A 27474-nucleotide genomic window follows, 5' to 3' on the forward strand; every position below is an offset into this window, starting at 1 on the left:
ATTGAGTTGAAATATATTACACTTTCACCTCTGTGACCTGAGTTTCAATCAGCTAGATTGCTGGGAAGAAGCTCGTTTCTGACATATTCAAGGTTCTAAGTGGAAGTTTTGTTAATCTAAACCCAGTTCCTCGGGCTCAAACCTATCACTCAATATTGGGAAAAATATTCATTAATTAGCACTCTTTCAGAGCGATCACCAAGAGGGCTGGCTTGGGATTTTCTTTGAAACAGAAGGTTACAATGTTTTGGTTTAGAGTGAAAGGATTTTCATTTAAGACTTGGGAGATATTGACGTCATTGGGTCAGTAAATGGACAAATATAGTTCATAACAACAACCGCTAACCCTGGTATCTGCAAACATACTTTGCCGTGTAAATATTTTGAGAGAAGTCTGAGAGGGGACCTGATTGAGGTGTATAAGATTATGAGGGGTATGGACAGAGTGAATAGAAAGCAGCTGTTCCCCTTAGTTGAAGGGTCGATAACAAGGGGGCATAATTGTAAGGTGAAAGCTTGGAGGTTTAGGGGGGATTTGAGGAAACATTGTTTGACCCAGAGAGTGGTGGGAATCTGGAATTCAGTGCCTGGGAGGGTAGTTGAGGCAGGAAACCTTGGAATCTTTAAAAAATGAGCACTTGAAATGTCATAAGGGGATCAGGGGTTATGGGGAGAAGGCAGGAGAATGGCGATGAGAAACATATCAGCCATGGCTGAATGGCGGAGCAGACCCGATGGGCCGAATGGCCTAATTCTGCTCCTAAGTCTTATAACATTCAAGTCTATGGGCCAAGTGCTGGGAAGTGAGTTTAGTGTAGATTAGGGTAGTTTTTTTTTGTTGGTGCATGCCCAATGGGTCAATTGGCCTCTTCCATATTGTATGACTCTATAATTCTATGATTCACCGGGACACTTTCGAGGACTCACTAACACATACACATTTATGTTTTTTTAACAAAGTATGAGATCTAACTGGCCTAAGGAGGCAGGGAGATAAGGGTTTTGTGACATTAAATACTGCTGCACAGTAGAGGGCAGAATAATATGTGTTATGTGGTAAAATGCTGCTACTCTTATTGCTGAGATTTCCGACTTGCTATGAGCAAAGCTGTGAGAGATTTACTACGTCTCGTGTCGGGTATATGCCACCTATGTCGCACCTCAAACGTCACAGTTGATCGAAGAAATCATATTAAAACAATATTTTTTTAAAAATGGAAACTTGTCATTTTCTGTTAGTGATTTACCTTTAATAAACTAGGCTCCCATCAAGAGCTCCATTTTAGCAGTTCGACATTACATTTGCACTTCCGATCCCAACAACCCTAGATGAACATTATAAAGGAAAGTTAATTTTAATACATAATGTAAACTATATTAAAGGAGGTTGCTCAGTTGCTGAACTCCAGGCCACACATTTTGCTTTAGCTGAAAACAGACACATGTTGAAACCTCTCATCTTGCACTTATCAGGACATATTCAAGAATACCAAATGTAAAGGAACAACAATTTATACTTCATTCGGAGAGTGTGCTGATTGGTTGGCAAGTGGACTCTGATGGGTAGAGGCATTGCTCAGGAGAATGTGCCAGTTAATTGACAAGGGGGTTATCTGCCAGGGTGTTCTCTACTACTGTCTGCCACAATCCTACTTTAATTGGTCAGTGTATGCACTGGGATTCATAGAGTTCCATGTGTTATAAGATTGGCCTTATTAACAAGCTCATAAATAAGACCCAAGTCATTTGCTCACTATGGAAGCTTGATGCTGAAATAGGGTGCAGCAAAGCCATCGTGTGAGATAATGGCTACCTGATCAGATCACAACATTTGCGGAACAATACTAAATGTTCTAATATTATTATTGTTACCAGTCGGGCTCGGAGTGTCGCTCACTTACGAGTGCTGGGGGGTACATATATTAACATTCCGGGGCTTGTTTTTGCAGACAGAAAGTACATGTAGACATATTGCTCCTGTTTCAACGGAACAAAATAGGTGACAGCCATTCACTGGTTCATTCCCCAGAGCAATGCCTTGGACCAATCAGAGTCAGCCTGCCTGGTTTGAATTTAAACAAAGCTTGGCAGATATCAGTTAACTGGTGCATTCTCTATGGTAACACGTCTACCAATCCGAATCCTCTTGCCAATCAATTAGCACTCTCTTCTCATGAAGTATAAACTATTACTCCCTTTACATGAATGAATGAATGAAATTGCTTATTGTCACGAGTAGACTTCAATGAAGTTACTGTGAAAAGCCCCTAGTTGCCACATTCCGGCGCCTGTTCGGGGAGGCTGTTACGGGAATCGAACCGTGCTGCTGGCCTGCTTGGTCTGCTTTCAAAGCCAGCGAGTTAGCCCAGTGTGCTAAACAGGTAGTCTTACGAATGTCCTTATGAGTACAAGAAGCTTTGACATGTGCCTTTTTTCAGTGATACTCAAGTTCTGAAGTATCAAATAATAATTTATATACCAAACACACTTCATTAAAGATGTCATATACAATGTTAGTACTTCTGAGATAATTCTGAAACAGAGCAGTCCACTCTGAATTGCAAAGTTACCTCATCATCCATAATTGCTTACAACATTAACATTGCTGTATTTCAAAGGATCGACCATCTTTACACAAACGCACCTCAGCAGCAGAATAATGGTGCATGGTGTAATGCTCCTGTCATTAAGAAACCGGATGCAATGGGAGTTAAAATGAAAGCAGTCCGCTTTCTACTCTTTTACACCCACTGGGACTGAGGTTGTACAAAGCCTTGTTCAGATCTCAACTGGATGATCACATTCAGGTTTGGGCAGCTTACCTCAAGAGAATTTTACATTTTCCCTGGAGAGAGTGTGCCAGAGGTTTACCAGAATGACTCTAAGGCTGATGACTTATGGGATGGGCTGTAAAAACCTGGCTTGTTTTACAGAGAATTTACAAGGTTGAAGGATGCTCGGTATTGAAAATGATCAGGGGATTTAAAAGGGTAAATACAGAGAAACAATTTCCTCCTGGCATAATCCAGAACCAGGGTGCACATTTTGATACCTTCCTGAACTGACCCCCTCCACCTCTGGTCATCCATTTGGTTTGGGCAGCCCACTGGCTCTATGTAAACGAGGCTTGGCTATTAAAATTCACTGGGTCACCCACCACACCTCTGGCTGGTCTGTTGCCACTTACTGCCAGTCAGTGGTCCCAGAGTTCAATTCTCTGGAATCTATATGAGCAACTACATGGAAGGTCCACTAACAAATCATGTTCTGCAGTCTCTGAATAAGGGAATTGTGACAGTACTTCGAGTAAACCAGTCTGTTATGGAAGAAACCAACATGTTATTGTGTATTTTGCCTTTAAAATAATAATATTTCCAAACCTAAAAAGCATAATAGAAAGTAAGAATTATTTTCTATGATTACCGTTGTGGAAAGCTTTGACTGCTGTGATCAATTATACTGCTCACTTTTATAGGAATATTTGGACGTGCTTGGAAGACCAATGGTTTTAGCTGACACAAATGAAAAACAAGTTCAATGGACCAACGTGTACCTGGATGCATTGGTATGATATGAACAATTTATACTTATTATTTCTAGCAATTTGCATGAAGCGAGCATTTTCTTACAGATGCCTGGTCAGCTCTCAGCAGTGGCTAAGATTCTGGACCAGAGATGCAACTTTTTTAAGTTTTAAGGTGGTGTGGAATGACCAATGTGTTCCAGGAGTGATGATATAAGAAATAGAGCTTAGTTATTTCATAAACAAGCTTTATTAAAGCAAAAGAAAAAAAATTCATTCTTTTAAACTTCAACCCTAACAATAACAGATCACATACAGTTTCTTAACTTTGACACACAAATTCCTATTAAACAGCACTTTAAATAAACACGCACCTCTCATTCCACTTACACAGACAGGCAAAAGCGATGCTCGCAGTCATGTAACAATTTTTCTTCTGTTAGGGAAGTTTGTCAAAACTCTTTTCCAAAGCCTACCTTGATTGCAACTTTTATGGCCGCTCTTGATCACTTTCCAACTCCATCTCCCTATACCTGTTCAAAACAGGATTCTCTCCCTCTGAGCTCCGCCCAGCCTCTCAAACAAAGATGCTGTCCTGGGGTTTCCAGACTTGAACCCATCATCGTTATCTTGGCTGTTTGATTGTCCACTCCTGTTTATACAGAAGAACAGAGCCATGCTATTGATCTGCAACTGACCTGCCATTTACAGACAAAGATGCCATTAGGCTCTGTAGCGGCTAATGGCTGGACAGACAGGAGTGTCCCGAAGGACAATGGATCTGGGGCATCCTGTATTCCCACTAATGGGTTTAAGTCTGAATAGGACAATGTAACCCAGTCAAGTGTGGACGTAGCTCTCTGACTCCATGCTGACAGGGGTTTTTTTTCAGTCTGTTTAACCCCTAAATTGCCCGCTACATCTTCAATCCCATTTCTGGGCCCAATTTCCAAATATCTCCCTCACGTAACGCAAGTTAAAAAATAGACGTCGCAAAGCTGGTGAAGAGGGATACTGGAAGAATTTGTGTTTTGTAACATACACCTGATCTACTTTTGAAATAGTGCAAATGTTGAGGAGTTATAATAACACTTGTCAGACACAGTCAAGTGGTTTTCCTGCCTGAATTAAACAATACGTGGTGCTATTCAGCACATGAACTATTTTGAATCAGATGTATTCGGTTTCAATTGCGTTGTGGGTCTTTTATGTCAATCAAAATAAAATGACTCCATGACAACTGAATGGCTTCAATTAGGGAAACACAGGGTAATCCAACAATGAGGATCCAAAACAAAATGCCTTTCATCTTAACAAAAAGCAAAGTGAGTGACAGAATTGAGTTCAATTTAATTTTACTCCTTTTAATAAATTGTTCAACTTTTTCAAATACATTTTCAGCTTAGAATGATGTTGTGATATTTATCTCTGTACCTAACCTCCCCTTTATGAACATCTTGGAAATTGTTCAGAGCGACATACTTCCACAAATGCACTTCTGGCAAAGAAAATATTCATGAGATATTTATCCTGAGAAAGCTCATCAATTACTATGTTTATTTACATCCATGTAAGACTGTTGTTTTATGAATGCAAGGGCGCATAGAATTAACATGGGCCGTTCAACAGGAATAGCACGGATACCATGGGTGGGATTCTTCATTGCCCGATGCCAAAATTGGGAACGCTGATCGGGCGGAGAATGGCTCCCAACGCCGTAATCGCGGCAGACACTGGTTTGATGCAGGGTCGCGATGCTCCACCTTCTCCAAATCGGCGTCATCGAGACGCACGGCGCGTGCAGTCGCAACACCGTTGAAATGTCATTAGCAGGCTCACCCGTGACGCGATGCTCCACCTCTGATGTACTGAGTTCCCAATGGCGCAGGCCACGTCTTGTCTCAGCGGTCGAGAGCCTGGCTTGGCGGCTGCGAAGAGTGAGAGAGAGGGTGATGCGGACAGTGTCCAGCACCGCCACACTCGACTGAGATCTGTGCCACTGGCCAGGGGGCTTCTGCCAGCGCTAGGGGGAGTGGTGGAGTGGCCAGGAAGTGGGCTGTGGGGTTGGAGTGGGTGGGTACACGGTCTTGCCCAGCTGGCGCCATCTTTTCCGGCGCAATCGGTGTGTGTGTGTGGGGGATGTGTAGGTGTACATGCGGCTGCGGCTTATCAGCCCTACGCATGCACAGCATGGACCTGGCGATTCTTCAATCGCTTTCTACATGTTCTGCGGGTGTTTCACACAGCACTGGTGCTGCCCCCTTACTGGTAGTGGAATCGGTACGGGTTTCGCGCCAATATTCCCACCGTGGAGCACCGCGGATCCTCCGTTGGCATTGTCCCTTAGCCTCAGGGATGGAGAATCCAGCCCCAGGTACATCTCCCAAATGAGGCACACAACACTGACACCAGAAACATAGCAATATTTGAAATAACACTTCTACTTCGAAATGGAACACAAAGTATTCTTACCTCACATGAGATTTATTTTCTTGCTCATCGGTCACCCTTCTTTGTTTTCCTTTAACTTGACCATCACGGTTTTGATTTCTGTTTGAATTTTGAAAACTGCGCCTGGGACCAGGAAGACTGCGCATTCACAATGAACTCAGGACGATCAGTCAGTGATGGGTACATTAATCATACCCTTTAATAATCCTCATGATAAGGGGAATGGTAGTATTGTGATCTCCTGTCTGTTTGAGCAGTGCCCATCTCTCCTGGTGGGGCTGCCCTCTGGGCCTTCAACCTCAAGAACCACCTGCCATCTTTAATTGGGTGGAAGAGGCAAACAATTCGGAGGCAGCCTCCTGGAGTGTACACTTTAGACACATGTGGAGTCGGGATCCGGAAATGGTCCCATCTCCCAAAAATATTCAATCAGCACAACTTTCCACCTGTGTTGTGCTGTTGGTTATTTCTCTTTCAATGCAATCAGTTAACATTTAATCAAAATATCCACTCAGTGTTATTTGAAGGGTAATGTCGGTCAGCGAGAGTCAGTGGCTTCTGCATTTCCTTTTATGTTCTCTTAAGGCACACCTGCCAGGTCACCTACAGGCATGTTACTTCTGACCAACTGGCAGCATTGCGAGAGTGAGGACTGTGCATTCCATTTTCTCTCCCTACCGCAAGACAGTGGCCAAGGGGATAGAGATTGAAGTTGATTGATCCAATAGTCTCTTTCCTGTAGAAGCACTGGAGAGACTGTGTCATGGGTGGGGAGAATGTAGAATCCAAAGTAATTTATTCAGTGCTGAATCTGGTGCTGTAGCCATAGTAACACTTCCTTTATACATCACTGGTGGAAAGCAACACTCAGCCACCAGCAACCAGTGGGGAATATAGGATGCTGTTGAACAGCTGTTCAGAAGTTGACACATGCCATCTGTGGAGCCATGTGCTTTGCAGTTTGTCCCTACATGTTCAGCTCAACCTCTAACTCACTTGTCCTTCATAAACTACTCAAGTTATCTACAGCATATGGCATCTCGCATGACATTACTAATGAACGAGAGCAATCTCTTAATGAAATCATAAATACAGAGTTAGTACAAAAGGTTAACCTCATTGCTTTTAGTCATGCTCTGAACCCGTTTAAAGTAAAGTGCTATTTATCTTATCAGTCACCTCATTCTTCATGAATCACAAAAAAGCTCCCCTCACCCCATCATATTTATTCCCCCAGTTCAAATTAGTCTTCCCGTTCTCTCCTTTTAAAGAAGTTGCCAAGCATTTTCCTAATTGCTGCATTTTCCTGTAGGATACAAGGAACAATGACCAAATTTATTAAGCTTCAGATAACAGGCTTCACTGGAACAGTCCAAGATGTTTTAGGAATCTTTCCTTTACCCTGTGAGGGTACAATTTTTGTTTAATTTGGTCAGCCTCTTTGGGGAAACATTAACACGGATAGATAGTAAATCCAAATTACAGGATTATGTTTCTAATATTGTGCACTAATAAATACGCTGAAGGATCCAGATTTCACCCCATGGTTGTAAGAACATTGGTGGTGTTTTCTTCCTGTGACGATTATTAATGCTATATTTTCCTTTACCAATTCTAATTTTCCTCCTAAAAATAATTTATTATTTGCACAGTAATTAAGATACATCAAGTTACTCAGGTGTGTCCATCATTTGTAGATTAATACATGTGTGTTATATGGTATAATGTTTCTATTATATTGTACAGCTTACTGTGATCAGCACCATAGGAGATCCATTGATGTGTTTAATGAATACACAATTGTAAGAAGGGCTATATAAAAAAATTTGCTATCTGCATAATATATTATTTAACTATATTCCTGCCCCATATCTCTTCCAGCATTTTACCCCCACCACCACCACCATTCTCCATGACCTTGTCTCAACCTTTGACAAAGTATCAAAGGTTGGCTAATTTTAGGGTTTGGAAAAGTATTTTTTAAATTAAAATGTGTAAATGGGAAAGGCACATGCATCAGAGATTTGTAGTGAGAGGGATTAATATATACAAGAGTGAGGAAACTGACAGCCCTTAAGAGAAAGAGGGAGAGTGAAAGATTCAGAACAGTCAGACAATCGGAGGATAGGGATAATGACAAAACTGTGAGGGGCACGCAGGAACAGAAAGCAAATCAGAAAGAGGGAAGAGGAGAGAGTCAAAAGCTGCAAGAATGGAGGGTGTGAGAGAGAAGCAATTGTTTTACTTGAATGCATTGAACAGTCTCGGAGCAACATATTTATTCAAACAAACCTAGTGAAGGCACCGTGATTTCTCCAGACATTAACAACATGTGGTTGCCATTCGCTAAAATATTTAATAAGCCAATCAAACAGCTTGCCGATGGCAGTTGGCAACTCAACACAGGAGAGGAAGTCAGAGATGGGGAAATTCAACAAAGGAACAGAGATGGCAGGATGGTACTTACGTGATTGGACTAGTAATTTGGAGACGAGTTCAAAGCCCACCATCATAGTTGGGGAACTTAATTTCAGTTTTAGAAATAAATGTACAACCAAAAGCTGATATCAATAATGTTGACCATGAAATTACCACATCATTTATCAAAATCTGACCTAGGTGTGGCTCTAGATGTATAGCAAGGTGGTTGGTTCTTAATTGCCGTCTGAAATAGCCTAGACAGGCATTCAGTTGTATTCAAGAAAATGGCTCATTGCCACCTTCTAGAGGGCAATTAGGGATGAGGAATAAATGCTGGCCAGCCAGTGACATCCATATTCTGGGAGTAATAATAAAAATAAATATTTGTAGATGTTTTCACCAAAACCTTTGCAGAACATTGAACCGAAACAACAAATTACAAATCTAGTTGCAAGAGTAATTTGTTCCTCTTATATTGACCATTAGAGGCTCCGATGGGCTCATTACATTTCCTCGCTTCCTCTCACCAGAATTAAACTCCCAGCCAATGACAATAAACCTTTCGACATAATATGCTGTAATTTGCTGTAGGAGTGAGTTGAACGATCTGCCATTATTTATACTTGTTCTTGCCAGTTCAATCTTGATGATATTTTCTACCGCGAGTTCTGAAATTGTGAGGGAAACCAGGCACCTTGGGCGGGATTCTCCCGTACCCGGTGGGACGGAGTGGCCTGAACCACTCCGGCATCAGCCCACCCCACAGGTGCAAAATCCTCCACACCTTCAGGGGCTAGGCTGGCGCCGGAGTGGTTTGCGCCCCGCCGGCTGGTGTGGAAGGCCTTTGGCGCCGGGGCAGAAGGGACTCCGCCGGCCGGCGACAATCTACGCATGCACGGGAGCATCAGCGGCTGCTGACGTCATCCCCGCGCAAGCACAGGGCGGGGGTCACTTACGCGTCGGCCATTGCGGAGGCTGACACGGCCGACGCGTAGGGAAAGAGTGCTCCCCACGGCACACGCCCGCCTGCGGATCGGTGGGCCCCGATCGCGGGCACCCCCAGGGGCCAGATCACCCCGCACCTCCCCCCAGGACCCTGAGCCTGCCCACGTCGACAGGTCCCGCCGGTAAGGGACGTAGTCTGATCCATGCCGGCGGGACTGGCAAAGAACCAGCCTTCGGCCCATCGCGGGCCGGAGAATCGCCGGGGGGGGGGGGCGCTGCGAACGGCCGCCGACCGGCGCACTGCGATTCCCGCCCCCGTCGAATCTCCAGTGCCGGAGAAATCGACGGGGGCGGGGGGTCGGAGAATCCCGCCCAAGGGATCTGAATGTACACAGTGAGCAAATGTGCATCTGCTTAAACAATTAGGTTGAGCAATTGTAAAGATAATGTTGGAAGGATCCCGAAGGAAGTATGAACTCCAGTGGGTGAATCTGATGTCAAATCGGCTGCATAGAGGGAAATAAAAATGGTAAGAAAGGTTGGATTAGAGAGAAAATAAAAAGACAGAAAGGAAAAGAGAAATAAATGCTTCAATTTTGTTAAATTTCACACTTTTAAAATGTATACAACATTTAGAATTCGACGAACAATAGTTGAGTCTAGTTGCCAGAGTTGTTCATTGGCAGTCGTTAACAAATCGCACATAATAAAATCTCACTCAGCTATTACAATTTTAAATAAATATGAACAAACCCCAAATGGCTCAAATAGGCTCTTGCATCACTTCAGACCAATTCTAATTTTCTGTGGTGAGTTTAAGTCTGTAACTCTTCTGCAAATAAAGCACGTTAACCGCACTTAATTAATTTTTAAAAAAATTTTGAGTACCCAATTCATTTTTCCAATTAAGGGGCAATTTAGTGTGGCCAATCCACCTAACTTGCACATCTTTGGGTTGTGGGGGCGAAACCCACGCAAACACGGGGAGAATGTGCAACTCCACACGGACAGTGACCCAGAGCCGGGATTGAACCTGGGACCTCAGCGACGTGAGGCTGCAGTGCTACCATTGCGCCACCGTGCTGCCCGACCGCACTTAATTAATGGCGAGTCAGACCATAAAAAGCTAGTGCTGCAACATGGACATCGATGTTTGGATTTTTGTGTATAACCAGGCATGTGCCCACACCTGATTTGAGCTGTGGGCATTTGCGCAGAAATAATGGAGAGTGCTATTAGCCTTGCCATTATTTTGACAGCAAGATATGGACCACTATCACTGCCAACTTGACAGTAGGGCAGGAATATAGTTTACTAGGAAAGTGGTGACATCTGCATATTTCATTTAAGATAATAGCAGGAAGTTCCCTTTTGAAACATTCAGCAGCAAAATTTAAGGATGGACTTAATACTGACAGAAATATCTGTAGCGGGATTCTCCGAAATCGGCAATCGCCTGACGCTGGCGTCAAAAATGGCGCGAACCTCTCCAGCGTCGGGCCGACCGGAAGTAGCAGAATTCTCCGCACTTCTGGGGGCTAGGTGGATGTCGGAGGGGTTGGCGCCGAAGGGACTGCGCGAGTCCACGCATGCGCCAAAGGGCCGGCGTGATCCCACACATGCGCAGAACCGCCGGCGTATTCGGGGGTGTCTTCTCCGCGCCGGCCATGGCGGAGCCCTACAGGGGCCAGAGCAGAAGAAAGGAGTGCCCCCATGGCACAGGCCCGCCAGCAGATCGGTTGGGCCTGGTCACGGGCCAGGCCACCGTGGGGGACCCGGGGTCAGATCCCCCCGTGCCCTCTCGAGGACCGCCCCAGCCGACTCACCTGCCAGGACCCGCCGTGTGGGACCATGTCTAATCCACGCCGGTGGGACTGGCCATAAACCGATGGCCGCTCGGCGCATCGGGGCCTGGAGCATTGCCTGGGATGGCCGCTGCCAACGGCCCCGAACTGGCGTGGCGTGAACCCTGCCTCTGCCCGAAAACCGGCACCGGAGAATACGGCAGCTGGCGTCGGGGCGGGATTCACGCCGCTCCCCAGGGATTCTCCGACCCGGCCGGGGGGGGGGGGGGGGGGGGGGGTCAGAGAATCCCGCCCCTGGAGTCCACATGCATGCAGAGTAACACTAAAATCCAGAGGTGCTATCAGTGATTTTTAAAAAAGGGGTCAGCACGGTGGCACAGTGGTTAGCACTGCTGCTTCAGGGCTCCAGGGACCCAGGTTCAATTCCGACCTTGGGTGACTGCCTGAGTGGAGTTTGTACTTTCTCCCCGTGTCTGCGTGGGTTTCCTTCGGGTGCTCCAGTTTCCTACCACAGTCCAAAGATGTGCAGGTTAGGTGAATTAGCTTTGCTAAATTGCCCTTTAGTGCCCAAAAGGTGAGGTGGGGTTACTGGGTTACGGAGATAGGATGGAGGCATGGTCTTAAGTAGACTGCTCTTTCGATGGGCTGAATGGCCTCCTTCTGCAATGTAAATTCTATGGATTTGAAGGGGGACTTGTAAAATTCAGTGGGTGGCATGAAATTTTATGTGGGTAAGTGAAAGCATCCTCAAGCACCCTTGGATCTTGTGAGGCACTTAAGTGGCAAATTAATGGTCACGTAAGGACCTCATCCCATCCCCGCCACTATTTTATTCATAGCAGGGGAAACCAATACCGAGCAGGTAGTTCTGACAGCTTTAGTTATGCTGGCTGGTTTCGGGCAAGTGGAGAAGACCTCCTTTGCAGGTCCTCTATACCCATCGCGATAGCAACACGCTACTCACCCCAACCCTAAGATCATATTTCCCCCTTTGGTCTCCTCCCCCAGCCTCTCAGACCCCCTTGCCAGGGCCTGCCAGCCTGACTCCAACAAAATCCCTCCCCCCCCCTTATCCTGGCATCTGGCTACAGCGATGATCATTGAGGACTGCCTGTAGTCCAAGAAGTGGTCACCACACCTGCCTGGCACTGCTGAGACTACAGAGTTGCTGGCCATCCAATTGGCTGGCAGCTTTTAAAGATGGGATGCCCCGAGGGCCGAATATCCTATCTCCAGCCTAATAAATGACTGTGGAGCAGCCATTCTTTGATTACTGATGACCATGACAGCCCTTAAATCCCAACAATCAGATAAAACAAAAACATCAAACCATGTAACCGTTTTCCTTTACAAAATCCGAGCATGCCAAACAAATGTTTCCAGTTGAAGTTGCGCAGCCAAAATACCATGTGAAGATAAGGGCATTTAATGCTTCTCTTTTATTTTTAGTTGAATTTAGTTGAACTTGAGTCCTGTGTGCAGACTTTTCATTGCATTTTAAAGATCCATTCTTATTGCCAATGCTTCTTGGCCCAATTTGAAATTACAAATGAGTAAAAGATGTAAAGGGGTCAGTTAGATCAGGGGGCTAGATGGCAAGGGTGGGTTCAATGTCTGCAGTGGCTGAGACTGTTCTTAGGGCCTACCATGATTTAATGGCGAGTTGATTTTAATATCGAGAAGAGTGAAGTGGAGGCCACATACGCTTTGGATAATAAGAGTATGAATGGGGTACAGTTACATAAATGACTAAAGGTAACAATATAGAATAATACGGTCATTAAAAAAAACAAAGAATTGGGGATCATTTCTGGAAGGATCAAAATTAAATAATAAGAGGTTATGCTAATTTTCAAGTGAGCCTTGGTTTGACCACACTTGGGAGCACTGTAAATAGTTTTGGTCTCCATATTACAAAAGGATATAGAGGCATTAAAGATGGTGCAAAGAGGTTTTACAAGAATGATTTACAGAGCTGAGGACTTATACCAAGAAAAATTAAATAGACTGGGATTCTTTCCTCTAGATTATGGAATGGTTTGATCAGAGAGGCATAATGGAGATGTTTCCGCTGGCAGGGAGACCCGAGTTGGAGGCCAGATATATTAGATAGTCACTAATAAAATTCAATAGGGAATTTGAGAGAAAGGATTCTACCGTAAGGGGGGTCAGAATGTGCCACCTCAAAAGTAACTGAGATGAAGAGTAAAGGGGAAGTTATATAAATAGAGGGAAAAAGGGAATAGATAAATTTCTTGTTGGGGTTCAATGAAGAAAGGTGGGAGGAAGCATAAAGACCAGACATGGATCTATTGAGCCACATTACCTGCTTCTATGATATAAACTCAGTGTACTTTGATAAAATAATTTAATTTACTTTATTTTTTTAAATCTGCCTGATACAGCTGAGTCCTGTGCAGCTCTACCCCTGTAATGTGTCCTGTCTGGCTTGGTTGTTTAGTCTTATTTCAGCCTATTATTCATTATAATATTGCTCATCTCACTCTGAGTCACTGCAGAATTCTCCTTTCCAATATTCTTCTCTTTAGTAACGGGTGAAGTACTTGCTAAATGCCTCTGCAATTTTCTGATCATCAATAAATTGACAATCCTCGGGGTTCCACTTCACCTCTAACAATTCTCTTTTCACTGACATACTTGAGTATAAGTGGAGATAACAAGGGTTTCATTGTAGTGAAAGTAGGTTGGTTAGTACAGTTTGTTGATATTTCACTTAAGCTGTGGATAGACATGACTACGAAAGACAAAGGGCTAATGCTATTATGATGGATGCCCGAGAAAAGCAATCAGCTGGGATTAAATTTCCCCAACATTTTTGAAGTGCTAATTGGAGTGACTCATTTCAATTTTATAAATGACAAATTGGGATTTATGCAAAGTAAAATGGTCCCTAATTCCCCTTCCAATATGGTAGATTGAGCAAGGTCATTCACTCCAACGGTAGAGTTTAAAGGTTTTAAAATTTGGCAATCCTCTGAAATATTTTATTTTTGCACGGATATCAAAAAATGATTCAAATATTAATGAGAATAGCGATGAGACCAGTAAAAATTGATCTGCCCTTAAATATTACATCGCCTTTTAAGATTAAGCATCTAGATTTCTGCAACAGAACAAATCATACCAGCACCACAGAGCACACGGAACTAGGTTACTCCATTTCCGTTATTCTTTGCAAACATAATATGCGGATACCATCATTCATCATTTTCTCTCTCTCCTCGTATAACTTCCTCATTGTCTGAGGGTTACTCATATCCTTTTGTAATATGGAGATCAAAACTATTTACAGTGCTCCCAAGTGTGGTCAAACCAAGGCTCACTTGAAAATTAGCATAACCTCTTATTATTGTTACCGTTAGTCATTTATGTAACTGTACCCCATTCATACTCTTATTATCCAAAGCGTATGTGGCCTCCACTTCACTCTTCTCGATATTAAAATCAACTGGCCATTAAATGCCTATTCTGTAAGTTTACTAGTCGCTTCTTGTATTTCATTTTATTCTTCCATTGTACTCCCCAATTTGATGTCATCCACAAATTTAAAAATTGTACTTCTAACTTCCAAGTCCAAAATGTTAATTGAGTTGAAAACAGTAGTCCCAGCACCCATGCCTGTGGGACACCACTACCACTTAGACCTCTCCCCCCCCCCCCCCCCCCCCCCCCCCCCCCAATCTGAATAACTAATTTTAATCCTTGCTCTCCATTTTCTGTCTTGTCTTTCGGTTGCTATCCACGTTTCTGTCCATCCCCTGACTTCACATAAATAGCCTCTCTCTTATTGTCTTTGTATTAATTACCTGGCCATTTCTTTAATCATCCATGGTGTTTCATTATTGACGAGTTTGTTCTTGTTTTTTAGTGGAATATATTTATCCTGAACTCTATTGATCACTGTTGTAAATAATGCCTTCTGTTCTATCTCTGTTAGATTTACATTCCAGCTTATGTTCCCCAATTCTATTCTCTTCCCTCAAAACTAACTTTTTTTGCAATCTTTGTCTTTCCTAGGATTTTCTCAATCGTTAATTTAAACCGTATTGAATTCTCATTACTATTGTCTACATGTTCCCCCTCCCCTTACTACTTCTACGTACTGTAGATCATTTACTGTTAGTAGATCCAACAGTGATTCCTGTTGGACTTATGAACAGGGTAAAAAAGTTGTAAAAACTCCATTGTCTTTCCTCCTTCCCTACCTCTTCTTGCCATTTGGTTTGGGAGTAGTTGAAATCACCCATGATTTATATTTGATGTTTTTTGCTCATTTCATTGTTGGTGAATGTGATTAGGACTATTTTTGTGGATAGAGAGGGATATGCCAGTGAAAGATTTAGTAACAAGAATGAGCATTTTAAAGTTGAGACTTTGGTAGAGCTGGAGCCTACGTAAGTCAGATAGCACAGGGGTGAGAGGTGAGACTTGTTGTGAGTTAAGACCTTTGGCTAAATTTCTAATCTTAGCTGTGCTTTCAGAGGAAGAGTTGACCAGAGATGCTTCCTCAAAGTGAGACTAAGAAAATTATAAGCTGAAAGTAACAGGTGTCATGTACATTCCCCAGCACGGTAGCACAGTGGTTAGCACTGTTGCTTCACGGCTCCAGGGTCCCAGTTTCGATTCCCGACTTGGGTCACTGCGCGGAGTCTGCACGTTCTCACCGTGTCTGCGTGGGTTTCCTCCGGGTGCTCCGGTTTCCTCCCACAGTACAAAGATGTGCAGGTTAGGTGGCTTGACCATGCTAAATTGCCCTTAGTTTCCCAAAAAGGTTAGGTAGGGTTACTGGGTTGCGGGGCTGGGGTGGAGGTGTGGGGCTTAAGTCGGGTGCACTTTCCAAGAGCTGGTACAGACTCAATGGGCCATATGGCCTCCTTCTGCACTGTAAATTCTATGATTCTATAGAGTAGAACCTCAGTCTTGGAGTATAGGGAGGGCAGTAATGGAAATGAGAGTGTCTTCCATTCTGGGATGGCTGGTCACCTGTGATCATGCGCTGCTCAGCTCAATATGTTGCACAAGCCGCATGGCTATGGGAGCAGGCAGGAAGTCACCACCACTGCCCTTAGCCTCAGGGAGTCGAAGGTGCAGGCGCCATATTTAAAGGGAAGCCAGACAGCCATTGATTCACTGCAAGCCGGTGGAATCATTGTTACTGTTGTCCTCACACTCTGCCAGAAGCAGTGATGTCACAGAGTAGACAATATGGTTCAGGAAAGCCTCTCTGCAAGTTCTCCTCCCGGCCATCCATAAGATCCTGGGTGGGATTCTCCAATAAATGGGCTATGTTCCCATGCATGCGAGAAAACGCTCGCGAATCGCTCTGCACTTAACTGGAGAGAGTAAAGGGTGATTCTCTGATTTGTAGGGGCCAGCAGGGCCCCGGAGTAGTCCTCGCAGCTCCGGCTGCCAATACGGAGCCCTACACTTCCGGTCGGGTGTCCGCGCATGCTCACGGCGGTGGCCTGCGTCGGCCGCCCCGCGAGACCGCCCCAGAAGATAGGCCCCTCCCAGTCCTGCGCGCCTACGGATCGGTGGCCCCCGATCGGTAGCCTGACCATCCTGGAGTCCCCCCCCCCCCCAATGAATCCTCCTGCCCCCCACCAGGGTAGTGCGGACTGAATCCGCAGCCACCACGCCAAGTTCCCGCCGGTTGGAGCCATGAGAAAACCACGGCGGTGGGAAATCAGGCAGCTGAACTTGGTGAATCGACGCGGGGGCCTCTTTCAATGGCCCCCGACCAGCACCGCGTCGACTGCGCATGCTCGATTGGCACCGATTCATCGAGGACCAAAGTATCGTGGGAGCGGCATCGGACCCGATCTCGGGTTTGACGCCCAATCTCCTGCAATCAGCGTGGAGACTCAGAGAATCCCGCCCCCTGTTTCTCCGGGAGTCGCCGCTGTCTGACCAAGGCAGCCAGGACGGAGGTCACACCGGAAGTTTGCTTCCATGGGGACCACAACAGAACACGAATCCAGAGCCGAGAAAAGCTCCGTCAGGGTAAGTGGCACTGCGTACTAACTGCAAACTGGCACTCATGAGGACATCGGCAGTGTGAGTGTGCACTTTCACAGGGATGTCAGGCAGCAGATTGGGTTGCAGGACTCGGTAGTAGATGTGACATGTGCCCTGAATATGTGCCTGCTACGTCATGCTCTAAATATGATATCAATTGCAGGACAGTGCGTTGGTTAATCACTTACTGGCTATAGTTCAGGAGCAGCGACAGGTATGAAATGCTCCTGATCTGCTCATGCACCCAGTGGGATAACACTCAATCCTTCTGTCTGTCTGCAGGACAAAAATACTCACAAAAAGAGGGAGTGGTGCCAGACCAGTGGTGGATTGCCGGATATTTGGGTCCTCACCCCGTTCGGGGAGAAAGTGGCAGAATGAGCCAAGGAGGATCATGACTGTGGCAATGACGGGACAGAACTTTCCAAGGAAGCACCTGAGGTTGTCTCCAGTCTGCAGCTGACAGAGTGAGACATTGTTCAGATCAGGGAATTTGCTTGAACATCAGCTATATTCTTCACTCCAGGACCAGCAAGCAGGTCAACACCAAGAAGAGGAGGCAGCCCATTCCCAGCTCCATCTCCACCACTGATGGCTCAGAATCCTCAGAAGATGGACTGTCATGGCGTTAACCTTCATCATCCACCAGCACAGATACATTCACCTCAGTGAATGCATGTTCTCAAATAGGCTCTAGGTCACAATACCACAGCACAGGTTCACAGGTAATAGAGGAAGTGACAGCCATGGTCTGGGACACTCAAAGGACTGCTGGAGACCAGGCCCCTGCTCAGCCTCATTCAGATGATGTACCTCTGGACTCGGGAGAGATGCGTTAGAGAGGCAGTGACAGGCAGGGGAACTTCAAGCAGAGGTTCCAGAGGCCATGAGCAGACTGGATCAAAGGCTGGATGGAGGAGTCTGTCCACCTTCTGTCTGCTGTCAAGACTCTGGCATGCAAGCGCTTGGCTGCCTCAATGGCAGCCGCCTTGGAGACCCTGGTCCAGCCTGAACACACAGTGGTTACTGCATATGCATTCGTCCTAGCCACAGGTGCAGTACAGTAGTGGCTAGGTGAGAGGGGGATGGGGAACCTTGACCTCCCTCTAGATGCCCAGACTCATCAAGGAGTCAGAGAGGTGCCATTGTAAACTGACAGGGAGGAAGAGCACCAAGCAGGCACCCTGGGGATTCATCCTAGGACACTCCCAGGGTGCCCTGCCATCAACATCCCCTCTGTCAGTGACCCCAGTGCCTTCGGCAGGTCAGGTCAAGTTGAGTGCACCTACACCTGAGAAAGAGATCTTTAGCAAGCCTTGGGCCCTCTACACTTCAGACCATCAGAGAATGCCCGCCCAAGTCGCCACACAGACTGCTTCCACCTCAGCTGTGGTTGCTAGGGCTGCACCCAGATATAATGGTAGAAAAAGAAAGGTAAAGATGTTTTGAAGGTACACAAGTAGCCCAGGTGTCCAACCACTCTGACGATCTTTCACATTTGTAAATATATATGCATTAAATATATATACAGTTGAGTATAATGTGTCCTGTTCAACTCCTTACCTAGGGAAAGATTTGACCTCATATAAATGGGGTGCAAACCAACCATATACAGTGTAAGGGTTGAGGGATTACCTGGTGAGGTGAGAGTGAGGAGGATGGGTCTGTATGCTGGACAGTGCAGAGGACTGAGAGGACCTCGACCATCTGATTAAAAATACTCGTATCGGAGTGCCAGGAAGCACAGTTTACGCGTAACATTGTTTGGGATTTCTTGCCCGCTGTCCTGACTCATAGAGGTAGATAATGTGTTGATGTCGGAACTCTCCAATATTGACCATTCTTCAGATAGGAGCCGTGCAATTGCTTGCAGCCAATACAATCATGACAGGAATCACAGGCAAACTCAATCGTTATTCCTTCACCCATTGCGCAGCAGGCATCACCTCATATGCCAGGCCAGTCTTCTCACTCTTCCTGGCCTTCAAGAAATTTTGTTTGTATTATTTGTAGTAGCACATACTATATGATCATATTGTCCTGATATTTGGACTCTGTTGGATTGATATTCATGTAGCGCAGACTGGACTTACCTATCTTCAGGTAATTCAATGCAGCACAATGAAAATGAAAAGGATATGATGCAGGCCATCACACCAAAAATACTTTTTGTTTATTCATGCATGAAATGTGGGCATCACTGTCAAGGTCAGCAGTTATTGCTCATCCTTAATTACCCTCGAGGAGATGGCCAGGAATACCACTAAGTGACTTGTTCGGCTATGATCCGCGGCGTGGGCAAAGTGCCAGCCTGGCATCTTGGCCCTGCCAGCTTGAAACCATGTTGGTGTCCCTCCCAGCCTGGTAGTAACACCTGGGAACCATGGCAGTGCCAGGCTGGCAGTTCCAAGATGCCCAGGAAGCTGACCACTCAGGGCCTCCGATTGCCTGGGCGATCTCCCGCAAGCTAAAGGGCGCCGGCTAGGTTCCCTTTGGCGAGGCCTTTCAATCCTGCGACAGCAGAGTTTAGTGGGTTTCTAAACTTACTTTACTCTGTGAGACTAGGTCCCGCCCATTGTGGGAAGTAAATCGTGCCCCACATTTCTGTAGGCCTGGAGTCACATATCGACCAGACCAGGTAAAGGTGGCAAATGTCCTTCTCTGAAGGATGTTCCAATAGTTCCTTGGTCATCGTTATTGATTAGCTTTTATTTAAAATATATTTAATTGATAGAATTAAAATTCCCTGGATGCCATGGTAGGATTTGAACTCGTGTCCCTGGATCATTGGTAGGCCTCTGGATTATAGTAACATAACTATAACACTACCATACTTGAATGTTTTATGTATTTGAATAATTTTTGTTCATTTGAACCTGATGGATATGTTTTCAATTGCATTATTTTTACAGATAATCTAACCTGTTGCTGTTTCTATGTGCATCTATGTGTGTCTTGTATTCCTGTTTGTCTATATGTGCCTGTCACTTTGCCGTTACAATAGGAACTCGGTCTTGTTATCACAGGAACACTGCCCGTCTTCAACTTAACTAAAGACGCTAGTGGAAACCAGGTATGTTGTCTAGGGCAAGAGTTTAATACGTCATTATCGGCAGATGTACTTATTATGAACTTTCATTTCAATCTTCGAAAATACTTCTAGCAATGATAGGATGTCAAGATTTTAATACTCTTCTATGAATTTTACACAGCACTGAACTGGGAGATGGCAACCCTCTGAAAAAAGCTGAAATTCTAGCAATTACTGGAATAGATTTATTCAATTTGCCATTTGTAGCAAAAGCTTAAATATGTGCATTGGTCTGTACTGTTTTACAGATCAGATTGGTGCCTTTGTATTTTATGGCAGAAATAAATGCTTCAAATACAGTCTTCATATTACACAATTTATTATAGAAAATGATGCCCATAGGTAACACAGACAATGAAGGCTGTGCAATTCTGAGTATTACAGTGGCTGGGTTCTGGACCGTTCATCCCCCTGATTCTTTTTATTTCAACTGAGAGGCCATTACATTATGCCTCCGCTGTGATCTCGGAGATAAAATATGTCCATTGCCGTAAGGAGGCTGCTTAGAAATGTAAGTGAGAGATCCTCCTCATGCTGCCTCATGACTTGACTGAATTTCAGGAAACGGGAAAGTTGCCCTTCTGAACTCCATACAGTTCACCTGCAGCTCCATCTTTCGCTGCAGCCCCTCCATGGAATTGATGAGGTAACCATGTACTGGCAGAGTGTGCAGCCATTTTAATCGCCTCCTACTGGAGTAACAGTGGAACTCGATCAAAACGGCTCCAGATTTTCAAGGCTCACATATCTATCTGCTCAGTATTTAACTGGTGGTACGGGCACTTATTGGACTAATTAAATATCTTGCATCTTCCAGAGGCACCAAGGGTCACCAATAATATAATCTGTTCAGCAGTAGCACTGCCGGTCTGACAGTAAATAGTGTCACAGTGGTTGACCTGTTATTGTCGGTGTTTACATCTCTTTGCTTGGAACGGCTGAAAAATTGTCTTACGAAACATTTCTTCGGCGAATTTGGGGTGCAATGAATCAAGCAAGTGGCGAGATATTTAAACAAAAAGATATTGGAAAAAATTAGGGTAGGTTGTATAAATTAACAATTAAGCAAAAATGGTGCTGATGTTAAAAAAGAGAATGGGAATGTAGAAAGTAAAGGCTTTTAATTTTTGCAACTTTAATGCAATAAAATGTCATATTTCAATAGCACAGGAAGAAATGAAGAATAAAATGTTGATCGTGTTTTATGGGATAATATGACAGCAATAAAGCTCCTGTTCATATCTGAGTCATATTATTAGTGTCATGTTAATGTCTGCTTCATCGTAACAGTGCAATACTGGATAGGTTTTAACAAAAGGAAGGCTGTAGTTTCCAGCATCTGGCACAGTCTTACTAAGTTAATGCTGATACTTAGTGAAAAAAGCATTGCCTGGCTCCACCTCACCAGGCCAACAGTTGCTCAATAGTTTTATGCAAATTAAGTTTAATATTAAAATAACGGGAAAAATGTACATTTTTGAAAGATATTGCTTAATTTTACTTCTCAGAATCAATTGATTCTTGGAGTGATGGGCATTGATGTGTCACTTGCGGATGTGCAGAGACTCACACCACGTTACACTGTAAGTATCATTCAGAAATCGGATCTGTTCATTTATTTTCACCATGTGTATACCACTCAGCCCTCCTTCTGTGAATCAGTGTTTTTTGCACAGCATATCGTAGAGTCTCCTCCCTGTGCCCATGCTCACGCTGTCTTGTGTGTGTTATCTGGAGCCTTCACTTCTATATTCAGGGTAATATTGTCCAAAATGCACAATACCCAATGTGGTTGATGCTCATGAAGAAAATGTCACTGCTTTATCTTCAATGTTAGTTCCCATCATTACGTTGATTAATGAACAAATTAAATAACACAAAAATGAACACAAACTTGAGTTAAAAACTGTTTCAAAGTCTTTCATGGATTTATTGTTGACTCAGAGTTGGCTCATCCCCTTAGATACTGAATTTGTTCAAATTCCTTTGCTTGTGATATGTAATTGCACATAGTTACTGTCGCAGCATAAAGATCATCTAAACTCTTAAGATGTGCAGCTGTAACATTCTGAAAATGTAAAATTATTCAATGTTTGTTCAAAAATCATACATTAATGTTATTGCAGTCTTTAAATAAAATGGAGACCATGCACATTACGTTGAATAGTATTGAAATTTTTTAATGTTTTTTTTTCATTTGGATTGAAAGTTACATTATTAAAGTCCTTTTTTGTATCATAACAGCTGGGCCCCAATGGTTATTACTTTGCAATTGACCCTAATGGTTACGTATTGCTTCATCCAAACCTCCAGCCGAAGGTAAGTTGGATAAAAATGTTATGCATTCAAATGGCTGATGCATGGGGACCTATTATCATGAGCCATTAAAAAGCGAGTCACCGACTTCTATTGAAATCATTAAAATGGGTATCCTAGGAATTGCCAACATGCAGCATCCCAGTTAGTTGTAGATTTTGTACCTTTGCCTCCAATTAGAATGAGATCTTTGGCACTCAACATTTACAGTGAATTAATATCAGAATCATTTGATATTGTTACTATGATTGAGGGGGTTTTGCTCAAGTCAAAAAATGCTGGAACACAAGAGTCATTAATTTTAACAGGACTGCAAGAATGGGAATTTATGTTACATTTTATGTAAGGCTTTAACCATGGGCGAAGGGGAGGGTTAATTCAATCTTATACAATAACTATTAAAAAAGAAATAATGAGAATCTGGGACCCTGTAGAATATTTGAATTGAAATAGCCAGCATCCGGATCATCGTTTTGAAAATATATACAAGTAAGTATTAGTGGGCGGGAAGAAAAAAATGAGCAAATCTGCTCATTCACCTTGAATCGGTCTTTTCTATTTCAAACACTCCTAATGCGGCAGCTGTAAGGTGGCGCATTAAACTGGTTTGTTCCTGAGAGAGGTTTTGGAAGCATGAGCAGTAATGTACTCATGCTCCATTAAAATGGCCAATAGAGTGAGCTAAATTAATTAGGAATCTAACTGTATTATGCAGCTGATATCACTACGATGCTTGCATATTGGATATATTCCATCCCATTTGATAAATTTCTGCAACACTTGTTTCTAACTGATTCTTGTTTCCAGTGAATCCTAACAAAATGGACCCTTTTGAATTTATCAGATGGTTATTGAATGAAACCTACCCTGTATACAAGGTTATATAATAACAATGCAAACTGTGCAAGTGACATAGGCAACGTGTAGTGATGTGTGGAAGTGCAGCCAATTCTGTAAGTTTCAATTGGGAGCAAATTCACAGTGATGGGAAGCAAAGTTTTTACTTTAAAAATGAACTTTTATTGGGCAGAGTTGAACGTTAGTAAACCTTTGTTCTCTGTTTGAGCCCAACTGCAAAGTGTTGAGAAAATTGAGCTTAAACGTGACGGAAGTGGCACCATTTACGAAAATTTTAAGCAGGCCAGTTTGCACAGCCTTAATAAAATCCCCATGCTGATCAGTTTTTACAATTTTGCCAGTTTGTTTATGATGCTGCATGGCAGAGAGGCTGCTAACGGAATTATCATCCAAGGATAAGGTACCCAGCAAAGGCAGCTGATGCATTGGCTGTCTTTGATTAACTAGTCAACTAACATTAGCTCGAGCTAACCAGAATCATTTACTGACTTCAAAGCTTCAATCTTTTTTTTTTACTAGAAAGCGCTTCTTAGACCTAAAATTATTCATATGATATCATACAAGGAGGTGAGCGTGTGCGAGTGTGTTTAAAATGAAGTAGAACTGTCCGTTTTCCTGACTGAGCTGTAACAGTTCGGAATTGAAATTTGCCAGGCTAGGAGATCATTCACATCACGTCGGTAACTAATAAATTAAAAATCCCACTTATTTGATTGAAATCAGACATTGGTACTTGGGTAATAGGAAACCATTGACTCCACTTTCATTAATTAGATTTGTATTCATGGGTGTGCATCAACAGTTGGGGAGGTCTTGGGCCTGTTTCTCATCTGGTATTTTGAGGTCAAATGACACTTCTTTTTACAGTGAAAGAACACAAACAACTGTGGAAAGAAAATACATTTTTTCCAAACATATTTGCCCCCTCAGCCACCTGCTCTATGGGAGTTACTTCTTTCTCTACATATGTAGATGACTGTTATCTAATGTCTCTAGCCATCTTATTCTTAAAATCTGTCTCTGCCTTTCTAAATGCCACTAATCACAGAATTCATTTCCAGAATAAACCTTCATTAAGTGAGCTTAATATTTCGAGAAAAAAAAGTGCTGTCAAAGGCATTCGTGCTTGTCAAAATCCGTAAACATTTTTTACTCCCAGTGAGACACGTAGGTCTGTGTTCTTCCCACAACTGTCTGCAAGGACATATCGCCTCATAATGCAGTCGCCAATTATGATGCATCTCGTCAGGGCCACAATTTAATTAAAGGACTGTTGTGCCCTTGAGCATTATCAGTGTACAAGGAAAAAGGCAGCAGTGAAAAAAATACCAAATATTACCATTCAAGCTGATTTTATTCGGAGCAATTAACACACCAAAAATGGCAGGAACATCTCTCAATACTTCCCCTACTATCTCATCCCTGTGCCTACGTGGCGCTGTGTTTTATTATTTGGTGGCGGCAATAGGTTCGAGCTCATCTCTGATACCTGCATTCAGATCTATACAAGCTACAAGGATTGGTGCAGAAATGCGATTGAGTGTATTTCATTTGACCCTGAGCTTGCAGCAAAACGCAAATTTACCAGAAATTGGCAATCTGGGCAAAGGGTAACACGGAAGAAGAGTGTGTAAAATTGCAGCAAAGCCCCCGCGGTTACAGCAAAGCTGCAACTGAGACGGTCTTATTATTAACCTGGTTCATTCTGAACTGCACTCCCTTATTTTTTGATTCTCTGAAATGGAAGACTTCAAAAAACATTTGAAACAAATTCCTCATCCAGAATTTGCAAGAAATTAAGCAGCACGTGGGAATGTTTTCACGTGAAAGGAGAACTTGGAATCCCAAAGCTCCCTCTCGACGCGTTTCTCCGAGAGTTTCCTGATCCCTCAGAGCCCTTGGAGCGAAGATTCAAAGATTGGAGACTCCATCTTAGATCCTGCTGACCTGTTAGTGTCCAAGAGAAGGTGATCCGACTGAGGGAAAGTATCATAGAATCATAGAATTTATAGTGCAGAAGGAGGCCATTCAGCCCATCGAGTCTGCACCGTCCCTTGGAAAGAGCACCCTACTTAAGCCCATGCCTCCACCCTATCCCTGTAACCCTACCTAACCTTTTTTGGACACTAAGGGCAATTTATCATGGCCAATCCACTTAACCTGCACATCGTTGGACTGTGGGAGGAAACAGAAGCCCCTGGAAACCCACGCAGACACGGGGGGAACGTGCAGACTCTGCAGAGGCAGTGACCCAAGCCAGGAATTGAACCTGGGACCCTGGAGCTGTGAAGCAGCTGTGCTAACCACTGTGCTACCATGCTGCCCGCAAAGTAGGTAAAGAAATAGGTGAAAATTTGAACTTGCTACCTGGAATAACCTTGAAGGAATGCCACACGTTTCTGAAAGACCAGAATGAGACAGAACTAAAGACTGAGGGAAATTTCAGTGACTAAAAGAAAAAAGAGAAAGGAAGCGGCATGAAAAAAAGCAGGTACAGATAGTCCAAGAGAAAAACACACCCCAAGTTGGAAAGTAAACTTAATGGAATTCTCACTGAGGAAAACTGATTCATTCTGAACTGCACTCCTTTTATCTCTGATCCTCTTAAATGGAAGCCTTCAAAAACAGTTGGTAAAAATTATTTGAGCTGTAGAATGTATCTGTGCTTAACATGATTGTACAAATTTTATAGGCCTAAAATATGCCCAGTAGCATCCAGTTTAGCAATGCAGAGGCCTGCATCCTCTGTGCATGGACATTCAGGCTCCTATTCAGTTGATTGGGACACTAAGCTGGACCGGTGACCAGCTGAAATTAATATTGACCGTATTTCAATTTTGAAATGAGGCTTCTGTGCTCTTTGCAGGCCTAGATCCCAAAATTAATTTGCTGTAGTTGGAGCATGCTGTATATGTAACACCCCTCAACCCAACCATCATTGCTTGGCCTAGTCCCCAATTCCCTCCCCCAACACAACCTTGTCTCTGGACCTCCGTGAAGGACAAATTTTCTAAGACAGCAAAAGATGATGGAGGAAGTAAAGGACTAGTCCCCTCTATATCATTATTCCCTAAATTCATCGCCAGGGGCTTAATTTTGGGGAGCTCACCTCATGATTAGCAAATAAATTTTAGATGTGTGGTGAAGAGAGTTTTGTTTTTCAGTTCTGACATTTGGCTAACTAGACAATCCTCCTTGTAGTTCTGCAACCAACTATAATTTTACTTGGCTTTCTGGCTTTATTTTGCTGTGCTCAGGTAGCCAATATATCTTAGATAGTTGGCAATTTATAATACTTGTGTGGCCTCTAAAGTGTGGAATTGTTTTTCATCAGTCCACACTTGCGACATTTTGGGTCCATCAGTATTGTATTCCCAAAGTAACCGTTACCAGAGCAACAGAGTCCTTCTCAATCTCAACAAAAATTAAACTGTCAAGGCCACTTCTACTGCCACATTTATCCCAAACAGTGGCAGTTGTAATACAACTCTCACCTCCAAACTCCCCTATCAAGGCTGGTGCAGATTTCTCATACATTTTAATCTGCGTACTGTATTAAAATGTATCAATCTAAGCCGTAGACAGGCTGAACACAGCCTTGCATTTTTGTCAAAATGTGACAGCTTTCAGCCTTTGTTTCTTTATTATAATCATTCGTGTTTGTTTTTACATCATCTCCCGTCCCCAATTTCCACCCCTCCATATCAAGAGCACAAGCAAAGTCTGACAGAAGAACCCTCTCACATGACCTGACAATAAAAACTCTCTGCAGTCAATGTTCTTTCAAACAATTACTGCAAAATACTTTCCATTAAAACATTAGAAATGGAATATTCTATAGAGAACCCATCACTTATGGTGACTGTTGATAATTAAATTAAGCACCTTGGCAATTGCACGAATGCATAATGCAGGCGCCCATAACTTATCCTCTGTTTTTAAACAAGGTAATAATAATTGGATTGGTTTGTTGTAAACACATTTTGCATCTGAAGCTCATTGCTCTGATCACATGTAATCATTAA

The 27474-nt window shown here is 43.6% G+C and overlaps 1 protein-coding gene across 14 annotated transcripts in view; it reads left to right on the forward strand.

The window, feature by feature from the left end:
* Positions 1-27474, forward strand: part of LOC119973412 (voltage-dependent calcium channel subunit alpha-2/delta-1) — a 726559-nt gene that overhangs the window by 568283 nt on the left and 130802 nt on the right. For all 14 annotated transcript variants that reach the window (XM_038811471.1, XM_038811473.1, XM_038811472.1 and 11 more), the window contains 4 exons: positions 3476-3565; positions 20189-20257; positions 21784-21858; positions 22520-22594. In XM_038811471.1, coding sequence (XP_038667399.1) covers positions 3476-3565; positions 20189-20257; positions 21784-21858; positions 22520-22594 — 309 coding nt within the window. The remainder of the gene's footprint in view (positions 1-3475; positions 3566-20188; positions 20258-21783; positions 21859-22519; positions 22595-27474) is intronic.

This window comes from Scyliorhinus canicula, chromosome 11 (assembly GCF_902713615.1).
Source record: "Scyliorhinus canicula chromosome 11, sScyCan1.1, whole genome shotgun sequence".
In the NCBI taxonomy this organism is placed as follows: domain Eukaryota; kingdom Metazoa; phylum Chordata; class Chondrichthyes; order Carcharhiniformes; family Scyliorhinidae; genus Scyliorhinus; species Scyliorhinus canicula.